This window comes from Trypanosoma equiperdum, assembly GCF_001457755.1.
Source record: "Trypanosoma equiperdum strain OVI genome assembly, contig: ctg_1907, whole genome shotgun sequence".
Lineage (NCBI taxonomy): Eukaryota > Euglenozoa > Kinetoplastea > Trypanosomatida > Trypanosomatidae > Trypanosoma > Trypanosoma equiperdum.
The window spans coordinates 1-10,118 of record NW_027123957.1 but is presented as its reverse complement, the minus strand read 5'-3'; the positions used below and the strand labels follow the sequence as shown (position 1 = coordinate 10,118).

The 10,118-nt window shown below is 47.8% G+C and overlaps 6 protein-coding genes across 6 annotated transcripts; all 6 read left to right on the top strand.

Annotated features, from left to right (window-relative positions):
* Positions 1 to 1,764: 1,764 nt before the first annotated feature.
* TEOVI_000534500 (Casein kinase II subunit beta, putative) lies at positions 1,765 to 2,649 on the top strand (the record flags this gene model as incomplete). Its single annotated transcript, XM_067223606.1, has 1 exon — positions 1,765 to 2,649. One exon carries the CDS (start codon positions 1,765 to 1,767, stop codon positions 2,647 to 2,649), a length of 885 nt encoding a protein of 294 aa, XP_067079707.1.
* A 342-nt stretch (positions 2,650 to 2,991) lies between these two features.
* On the top strand, positions 2,992 to 3,474 carry TEOVI_000534400 (uncharacterized protein; the record flags this gene model as incomplete). The annotated part of the gene is made up of 1 exon (XM_067223605.1): positions 2,992 to 3,474. One exon carries the CDS (start codon positions 2,992 to 2,994, stop codon positions 3,472 to 3,474), a length of 483 nt encoding a protein of 160 aa, XP_067079706.1.
* Positions 3,475 to 3,766: 292 nt separating this feature from the next.
* TEOVI_000534300 (uncharacterized protein) lies at positions 3,767 to 5,266 on the top strand (the record flags this gene model as incomplete). The annotated part of the gene is made up of 1 exon (XM_067223604.1): positions 3,767 to 5,266. One exon carries the CDS (start codon positions 3,767 to 3,769, stop codon positions 5,264 to 5,266), a length of 1,500 nt encoding a protein of 499 aa, XP_067079705.1.
* A 419-nt stretch (positions 5,267 to 5,685) lies between these two features.
* TEOVI_000534200 (uncharacterized protein) lies at positions 5,686 to 6,945 on the top strand (the record flags this gene model as incomplete). Its single annotated transcript, XM_067223603.1, has 1 exon — positions 5,686 to 6,945. One exon carries the CDS (start codon positions 5,686 to 5,688, stop codon positions 6,943 to 6,945), a length of 1,260 nt encoding a protein of 419 aa, XP_067079704.1.
* A 389-nt stretch (positions 6,946 to 7,334) lies between these two features.
* TEOVI_000534100 (Nin one binding (NOB1) Zn-ribbon like, putative) lies at positions 7,335 to 8,633 on the top strand (the record flags this gene model as incomplete). Its single annotated transcript, XM_067223602.1, has 1 exon — positions 7,335 to 8,633. One exon carries the CDS (start codon positions 7,335 to 7,337, stop codon positions 8,631 to 8,633), a length of 1,299 nt encoding a protein of 432 aa, XP_067079703.1.
* A 495-nt stretch (positions 8,634 to 9,128) lies between these two features.
* TEOVI_000534000 (32 kDa ER-associated protein) lies at positions 9,129 to 9,857 on the top strand (the record flags this gene model as incomplete). The annotated part of the gene is made up of 1 exon (XM_067223601.1): positions 9,129 to 9,857. One exon carries the CDS (start codon positions 9,129 to 9,131, stop codon positions 9,855 to 9,857), a length of 729 nt encoding a protein of 242 aa, XP_067079702.1.
* Positions 9,858 to 10,118: the final 261 nt, after the last annotated feature.

Genomic DNA, 10,118 nt, shown 5'->3' with positions numbered 1-10,118 from the left:
AAAAAAAAGAAAGTGGGGGAAGAAGTTTTGCTCATGAACGGCACGCTCTTTTATATGTGTGTGCTGTTTTTAATTCACGCTTGTTGCCACTTGCGACGGGCGGTGCCGGTATTAATTTTCATTTGTTTTGTTTGTTTGTTTTTTTTCGTTTGTTTTTTTTTACTTTTTATGAAGATACGAATGTAACCATTCGTCACCGCTTCTTCCCCCACACTTACCTCTTATGTACATTTTTTTTTGTTTTTGTCTGATATTGTCATCCTTGAAAACAACAACGGCAACAGCAACAACAACAACAACAACAGTAACAATAATAATAATAATATATTATTATTATTATGTTATATTATATATTTTGTGTTATAAATGTTACTACTATTGTATAATATGTATACGTATGAAGAATATTTATACAATTATATATCTCAATATGCTTTGAGTTTCCTTTCCTTACTTTCCCCCTCTATCCTTTCTTTTGTTTTTCCTTTCTATCAGTTTTTTTTTCTTGTATTATCCAAAATTGGGGTACTCCTCTTTCATTTATTGATTTGTTAATGTATTTATGAACTTACAGTTTTTTTTTTAAAAAAATAAAAACGTTCATCTTTATATATTGAAATATATCTTTATATATTTATTTATGTATTTTACCAGACAGTTTTGCCTCCTCTGCCCCCTCATTGTTTCAAGTACTGTTGTAATGCAATTTTGGTTTGCTTCCTTTTAACTTTTTTCCATAACAAATTTGATTTTTCTTTAACGCGAGAGAAACAAATATAATTTATAAATATGATATATAATTATCTGACTTAATTTGTTTTGTTTTGTTTTTTTAATGTTTCATATAGAAGGGGACACAACATTGATAAGTAAATAGATAAATAAATAATTTATTTCAAGTCTTTTGTTTGGTTTTTTTTTGAAAATGAAAAGCTATGAGTGAAACGGGGGGGGAAGCGGAGGGCTCACGGGACTATTTCGTCACTCCTTCTTTTTTTTTCAGTACAATTGTGACGAAAAGAAAAGAAAATGTAGGGAAGGGAGTCGGTAATATTAATATTTAAAAAAAAAGGGAAATAGGAAATTTTTTTACCACTATTGTTGCTACTAATACCGGTGTTTGTTTGGTGCCAAACACCATCTGTTTCCATTTTAATTCTTTTGTGTTTATATGTTTTCTTTTTCTTTTGCCTCTTCTTTCCTACTTTATCCTCTTGTTTGTTTGACTTTTTTTTTCTCCCACTGATTCCTTCATGATCCACTTAGGCCCGTGAATTTGGACCGTTGTTTGTTGGCTCTTTTAGTTTGTTCGTTTGTTTGTTTGTTTGTTTTTGTTTTTGTTTTTGTTTTTTTTTGTTTTGCCTTTACTTTACTTTGCTTTGCTCGAGTGTTCCACCACAAGACGCCGCGCAGGTCGACCAGCGCTGACAGTTTGCAGAAAAAAAAAGGAAATAAAATTTGTAAATAAAATAAAACAGAGTCACAAGAAGGAAACAAGGGGGAACGGCGTAGTGGAGGCAGCGGTATCACCGACTTAACCCACCTCTTCGTACTCACTTACTCCGTGTGTGTGTGTGTACGCGCGCGCTGTTGTATTTGTTTGTGTGTCTGGTTTATTAGAGGGGGAAACAAAAGGAAAGAAACCAACAAAAACAACAGGAAAACGCTGGAAGGCAAACTAACAGAGAGGCAACAGTAACAGTCAGATAAAAGAGGGGAAGGGAAAAGGAAAGTAGAAAGGAGGAATAACAAAAAAGGACAGGTATGAACTACCCGATGTATGTTGGCGAGTACTCCGATGATCGTACAGGCTTCGATGAGGAGGTTGACGAGGAAGTCATACCGTGGATTGTGTGGTTCTGCGAAATGAAGAGCCACGAGTTTTTCTGCGTGGTGGACAGGGACTTCATTGACGATGAGTTCAACCTTACCGGTCTTTCCTCCATGGTATCCTTCTACCACTATGCGCTCGATCTGATTCTGGACCTCGAAACGCAGAGCAGCTCCCGGCTGACGGAAGAACAACAGCGGCTTGTGGAGTCCTCCGCCGAAACGCTTTACGGTCTCATCCACGCCCGCTTCATCACGACACCGCGCGGTTTGAAGCTTATGGAAGAAAAATTTGTCGAAGGGGAGTTTGGCCGGTGCCCCCGAGTGTTTTGTGGCGGCCAAGCGGTGTTACCCGTGGGCCAGAGTGACGTGGTGCGCGAAAGCTCAGTGAAACTCTTCTGTCCAAAATGTCAGGACATTTATTATCCGCGGTCCTCACGACACCGCGCACTAGACGGTGCCTTCTGGGGGACAACGTTCCCACACCTCTTTCTTATGCATCTCAGGGAGAATGGAAAGGTGATTGGGCGCCCCAAGCAGCAATATATCCCTCGTATCTACGGCTTTCGGCTGCACAACAAGGAAAAGTGCGTTCGCGACGAAGATGTGGAGCGGGCCGGGAGTGTTGGCGGTGGTGCTGCAGGCGCCGACGAGGGAGATGCCGAAGAAGAGGAAGAACAAGAGGAAGAGGAGGGAAGTCACCACCAGCAACAAATTGGTGGGGAGGGCAGTACACGACAAAATACACCCAACTCTCGTAAGGGACGGAGTGGCGCTAGGGGGCCCAGAGGAGAGCCTGAGGAGACACCAAAGAGATAAAGGAAATGAAGAAAAGACAAAGTAATAAGAGGGAAAATCTGTGGACGTAAGCCGAATGTGGTGACGGTGGTGGTGGTGGTGGTTTGATAGGCTTGGGTATCTGAGAGGGCGGTGTGACGTATATTTATTTAAAAATACGTGTGGTTGTGGAAGGTGAAGAAGCGGAGGTAGGCAGAAGTGAATGAGAGTTGCCTTCCTGTTTCCAATTACCCACCGCCCTCCCAGACGATGATGGACGTACACCTCACTTCTGAATGAAGAACGAGGGGTGAACAGAATGGAAGAAGTTGCGCAGTTGTTTTCAATGTTTTTCGTTTTCGTGTCCATGGCAGTGACTGTGGAATGGAGGCGTGTGTTGGGGGTTGTAGGAATGAAGGAGAGGTGGGGAAACAGGACGTCTTGGAAAGGTTACGGACGTACTGGAGTGATGAGAGGATGAAGCAAAAGGATGTAAAAGAAAGACTTTCACCGGACTGTGGTCAAGCACGTTCAACTGAACATGCATTAAATCCATTTCAAAAGATGCGAGGCGGTAGTTGCGCGGTACTCCCCGCTGTATCTCATCCCTTATTTTCTTTTGTTGTGTGTGATAAGGTGTTTTCATGTGGTGGTCTTTTATTATATATATATTTTTGTGTAAGTGCTCTTTCTTTGTACGGATGGTTGGTGTCGTTGCAAACGTGTGATCCTCTTTTACCGGGTGTACTGTCATTGTTCTCGGTCGGTGATGCCGTCTGTCCTTTACTCTGCCACGCTGGAACCAAGGACGCCACCCACAACGTGCATAGATATATACATATCTATATATACATGCGTATAACGTAAATGAGTGACTGCTGCATGGACGTAAGTATAGATGGGGGTGGGGGCTGTGACTGCTCTGAATTCCATTGCCCAGCCGACTTTTCTCCCCTGCGCTGTTGTTTTGGCACTCATTTAATTTACTTCCCTACCGCATCGTGTCTCCCGAGACGCCGTTAGTGGAAGGAGGTGTTTAGTACCGAAAGGTTAGGGGAAAACTGGGAGAGGCTTCATCTCGTTGAGAACAGGAAGGAATACAGTTAAGAACCGTGCTTGGATAGGTGGAGTTCCTTTGCATAAGAAAGCAGTCAGCGGGATGAATCCGCCGACTACTCAGGCCAATGGTGATAGACCTCAAAGACAATTTTCGGGGGCGAATCGTCAACCAGCCACACTCAGCCATGAAAAGAGTCACCACACACCAATGCGGCGTCTGATTATGACAAATCACAACCGCCATGCTGAGCAAAAGGGCCAACGACAGGGAAATGAAGCGGCTCAAAGTGATGGGGAGCTCTTGGGGCGTGCGAAGACCCACTCAAGTTTCGCGGAGCTCCGCCGTTCCCTGGTGGATGCGTCAGCCGTTGCGGAATTCATCCAGAAGAACTACACCGGAAGGTTACGCGACCCCAAACAACTCAATAACTTTTTTCAGGCCCTCAGTAACCGACCGGAGACTATTTTTACGGAGCTTTGTGGATTGTACAAGAAAGAGGTTTGCCTCATGCTTGAGCGAATGCTGGAGGTGTACTCCACAGCCACCTCCACTTCAGCGGTGCCAATTTCTCCAGCGGCACATGAGTTTATTATTCGCTGCGAGCAGAACGGTGTGCGAAGGATGACGTGGGCGGATGAGCTTACACAAACCAACGGCACGCAAAAGGTGGAAAAGGGAGAGGAAGGAGAAGAAGGTGTGGACGCCAAAGCAAGTGCATCTGCATCCGGTCCGGTACCGGTGCTGTTGTTTTCGCCGCGCGAACTCATAAAGAAGGTTGCAAATGTAGAACCACGGGGTAGGCTAGAGCGTATGATTGAAATGTCCACCACGACAGCTGACCTTGAAAGCTGTGCACGGAAACTTCAAACTGTTGCAACACCAGCGCAGGAAGGTAAGAAGAATTTGGAGTACGCGGCGGTATGCCGGCTGCTCAGTAAGCTTGCCTCCAAGACGCGTCGCACATGTGAAGCCATAATTCGCACCGCCACGGAGGCAGGAAAGCTGCCTGTAGATGATCTATCTGCACTTGATCAAGTGATAGGTACGCTTCTCGCCGTGACCCAGCGTTCATTTTCTGAACGCCCACCCGTAGTGCAGCAACACCCCATAGCGAAACTCTCTAACCTAGTCAAGTGGTGCAACACACATAATTTGCTTCAGTACAACGCTGATAAATACTCAGCACTCGTGGAAGCTCTCGAAAAGCAGTCGTCACTGGAGTTACACGCACAGGCAGCACAGTTGGAAACAGTGTTGCTTCTCAAAGGGCTGCAACCCGGTGATGATGCGGCGGCTACGGAGACGCTTCAGAAACTGTGGAATGAGTCTCTGGGACGGTACGAACCGTGCAGTGCCGACGTTTTGTCATCCATTGCTGTCGTGTGTCGGGCCGATGGAATTTCCGATACTCTCCGTACGCAGGTTGCACAGCGCCTCGTCCTTACGCAACAATGCGTGCAGAGGGAAAGGAAAAGCAACGAAACAATTCTTCCCAGGCGCGCACTGAGCTTCGTGCTGGTGGAGCAATCAAAAGAAAAGCGAGACGCCGTCAAGCGGATGCTGGCCAAAGAAGAGAATAAGAAAAGAGGAAGAGATTGAGGCGAATATGGCAGTTGGGAAGAGAATGCATTGCGAATGCTGATTTGGGTTTTGTGCGCGTTTATGCACACTTGCGTTTATTCGGTTAATTGATAATCCTTTACAGGACCTAGCGTCGCGTCCTCTGCTTAGTATTCGTGTCGCTCGTTACTTAGTTATTATTCGTCAATATACAGTGTGCCCTGAACGTCCCAGTTGTTCCATTGCCATGTGCAACGCCTTGTTTTCTTTACTTCCTTTTTTAGTGCCACCATTGCTCGTTGGACTGTAGTTGCACTCTCCGTTCGCTCAACCGGTTACGGAAAAGAGGGGGGAACTTCAAGTCGTGGCAAAGACACCTGTACTTTGGTGCCGTCACGAAGTTCGGTGGCACAGTGCTCAAGTTTTATCTTTAAGACCATTGTAGCGCCAACAGCCGGATGCTAAACCTGGAGTCGCTTAACACAGGCCTCACACGAGTCGTGAGCGTGAAGAAATACCCTGTCACACGAAGGCAGCAACTGCACCTGTCACGCACCACCAAAGGTCGTGTTTTCCGGATTGGGGTCCTTCACAGCAAAGAAATGACTGAAGCAATGCTCCTGAAGAACCGACGTGGGTTTGTCAACAGTCAGGTGAATACGGTGGCTCACGCCCCATCCCTCTATCACTGGCTTTTTCACCGCTGCGGTGTGCCGTTTGAGGAGGCTGCAGAGTTGGCAAGCAGCGGCGGTTTAACCGTTAATGGCATCACGGTTGACCGCAGCGAGCTGGAGGCGCAGAGAGACTGGGCTGCGTTCCAGCAAAAGGACATCCTCATCCGCGTGCCGGCTCCACTGTCTGAACGCACCGCCGGCCTATCGAGCCGCTATGGGAACAAAGAAACTCCCTCCAATAGAGACAATAACGGTGAAACTAACGGTAGTAGCAGTTCTAAAGCTTCGCTGTGGGTTCCAGCACTGAAACGGGCATTACACCGGCAGTACTTTCTTATCTATCTTCACCCCGGGGTATCCATCACCTCAGATCAAACGGATCCCCGGAGTTTCGTACACCGACTCACTCCGACTATTGGAAGCACAGCGGGGCTCGGAATGAATATTCTACGGCCGATCGGTTTTATGAATGGAATGAAGGGTATAGGAATCGCAACAAACGATGTCTCCATGGTGCGCTACTGGAACAACGAGTTCTTGGGGAATTTTGGTGTCTACGACGTTCGATTCCCGAGAGGTGTGCCGCCCGAAGTATTGTGGCGACTGTCAGAGGAAATAAATGCAGACTTGGATAACGGAATCAGGAAGCAACTAAGTCGAGATGTGAAGGTACCCTGCACCTGTGCAGTCGAGCCCGTCCCAATATTTAAGCAGCATCGACAAACGCAACGACGCGATGTCGTGTCTGACGTGTACCCCCAAGCACTTCATAACGAACGACTAGTGATAAGAACTCCGCTCCTCCCTTATCGAGTGGCTCGGAAGATACGGCATGCCAGTGGTCTTACGACGTTGGTGCGCTCCGGCCCGTTCGTATTTCCGCCATCACTACCTGAGGTAAAGGCCCGCCAGTTGTCACCACAGGAGCTGGCTCTCATGTTCACATTTGAGCGCAAACTCAAGACGAACCGTGTGATACTTAGCCTGCGTGAGTTTGAAGCAGATGCACACGACGACATTGCGGGGGAACGACGTGGGCTATGATTAAGGGGAATAGTTTCGCGCAAATTTTTTCCATGTGTTGATGGTTGGATGGGACGGTTCTTTGACTTGGGCGAAGCGGATGGCTTTTGGCCCTGGAAAGGGGGAAGAGTAGGGCTGGAAGTAACACACTGTAACGCGGCTACCCACACTTTGAGATGGCGGGCGAATGAAAATTGTTTGAGAAACATCACTTTGGTTGTAACCATGCTGGGCTATCTCTACGTGAATAAATATACGTTAAGCACGGTACATCACCCATTTTACCCGTTAAATTTCTAGTAGTCACACGTGCATGTCCCTTCCTGTCCCATTTGTCTCCTCCCCTTTCCATTTCTCCCAACACGTAATGCAGGTGTTTGAAGGGTGTATAAGAAGCCGCAACGGTAATTATGTCGTGGGCTGCACTTGTGGAGAAAGCGAAGGATGTCACGCCGGCGGTGACGGAACCGAAACGAGTTGCGTTTGCGGTAGAACCCGGTGAAGGAAGAAAAAAGGAGAGCAATAGTGCGGAAGGTAAAGATGGCAACGATGTGGTGGGGGATGTAGTGGGTGTGGAAGTGCCCTCATTCTCGAAAGGCCTTTTGGTTCTTGATGCGAACGCCTTCATCAAAGGTATGAATTTGCTAGACGGCACAGCTGATGCACTCGTAACGACCTCACAGGTTATTTCCGAGGTGCGCGATCGTGCAGCTCGCCAGATGCTGGAAAGGCTTCCAACGCACCTCCATGTATTGGAACCCTCGAAGGAGTCGGTGACCGCCATCGTCAACATCGCACAGAAAACAGGTGACTTAGGCACTCTGAGCCGAACAGATATTCGTGTGTGTGCACTTGCGCTGGATTGTTGCAAGGCCACTAATACGCTTTTGGAGCCAATAGCGCCTCGAGCTGCGGTGATCAACCCTGAGTGTAGCGACGGAACAAAGATTGTAACAGAGCTGAAAGATGAAAGTGAAGAAGCACAAAGCGAGGATGATCAAAACGATGAAGGTGTAGCTGATCATAAGAACGATACGGAAAGAGGGGACGACGACGATGAAGGCTGGATTACGCCAGAAAATATTCATTTATGTAAGGCAAACGAGGGCTCGAGTGCCGGAGCCGCTGCAGGGGAACGGTTTGAGTGTGGGGTCGCATGCGTTACGTCAGACTATGCGATGCAAAACACTCTGCTGCACGTTGGTGTCCCAATAGTTGGACCGCACGGCATGAGAATACGCGAAGTGCGGCAATGGCTGCTCCGCTGCACCGCCTGTTTCACTATCAATGCAGACACGACACGACAGTTCTGCAGTGAATGCGGTAGCGGTAATACGCTTCGGCGTGTGCAGTATGTCGTCACCACTGACGGAGAACGGCAATTGTTTATTAACTTCCGTAAGCGGATTAGCACCCGTGGAACAGTGTACAATCTCCCAAAACCACGTGGAGGACGAAGGGGAACAAACAGATGTCTGGTGCTTCGCGAAGATCAATTGGCACACCTTATCCGTGGAACCACCTCCATGAAAATGAAAGAGAAACTTGCCACACGATCTGGAAACGGCGGACTCGATGATGATCTGGCTGCCTTCGGTGAGGCACCGAAGCAACGTAAGCGGGACCCCGATCAACCACGAGTGACCTCATCCTATCATAAGTACAATGTGAACGAACGGAAAAAGCTTCGCGCGGCGCGACGGAAGTGATTTGTGCGTGTGTGTGCGTGTGTGTGTGTCCTCACCAGATGAATCTTGCCTCCCTCTCCCCCCCCGTACCGAAAAGGATAGAGGGCTGAGCAGGTGAAACTGTAGGAGGGGGATGTGAACGGCACCTGAGGAACTCGCTAACTGGTCCACACATAATTGCACGGCAGAACCGCGTGGACATCCTCCTGGTTATGTCGTACATTTTTAGTTAAAATGGTTGTAGCCTACGACTATAAGGTAAATAAGACAGTTCGTCGTCAGTACGTGTAGTAAATAAAGTGCTATTGCGTGAACGAAGCAGCCGTATATGGCCATTCTACGGGAGTTGCACGTGACCGTAGGTACGAAAATGCTTTATAAAATCGCCTGGCGATGGCGTCCTGCGTGACCCCCCACACCCGCGTATTTCTTTTCATCTGTTTTTTTTTCCTCCTCTTTCCATGCCTTTCTTTAACTTGTAGATCCGGGCCGGGTGGGTGGGACGAAAACGAAGGGATGCGTTACCCGGGGCGAAGGACTTTCTGCCGGGTCGCTTCCACGGCCACCTGTGGAGTTCTACTGGCAAACACGCTGCTCATCTCCTACGCATGTTATGGAAAAGACACTTTTTTTCTTCAGCACTGGAATTATGGTAAACCAGTTATAATGAAGAAAACGCATTTGTTGGCGTTTTGGGAAAACGCCCTCAGTGCTGGGGAACGAGGTTGTGTTCAGGCTTGGTTAGACGCAATGAGTCTGAAGTCGCCATCCCACTCATTATTTTCCCCGCTTTTCGTGTTGCAAGACACATTACTTTTTGTGTGTGGCTTACCGGAGTGGCGCAGCGCGGTCCTCACGCTGAGTAAACTGTTGGGTACAGATGTGGTGCCGTATTGCATGGAAATACGACGGGAACGGCAAGGTGATGTGATTTTTCTGCATCTCAAACTGGAGACAGAGTTGAGACCCCGTTTTCTCCAATGGGCGAAAGGCGAGAAGGGCGGAACACTCTCGTTTCCGTCAGTGGCAACATTGCAACTGGAAGAAAATAGCCCTGGAAGTGTTGGTAGTAATAAGTGGCGAATTGCTGCCGCAGAGCACCGTTGGTTCGGCGGTCCCATTGTGTCGCAGCAAAGCGCAACGTTGCGCTCGCCGTGGGGAGACGTGGGGGATATCCTGCGGCGTTTCTTCGCCTATTCCATGTTGGGCATTTCCCGTATTTTAGTTCGAGAAAAAGAGTTGTGAGGTTGCGTGGCCGTCCGTCTGCTTGCCCTTGTGTGCGTGTGTTTGTGACCACTTGAAATGAAATAACAAACACTGACGCGAAGGTTGGTCCCAAAGAGAGGCGTTACAAATGTTAAGCGAAGGAGATTAATGAAGGAAATAACTGACACATTATAGCCGGAACACCCACGAATGCGGGGACGGGTTTGGGTTCAACCGAAAGATTCGAGCTTGAGCTTAACGAATTGGGGATATAACCAAAGGTTCCAAAAAAAAAAAAAA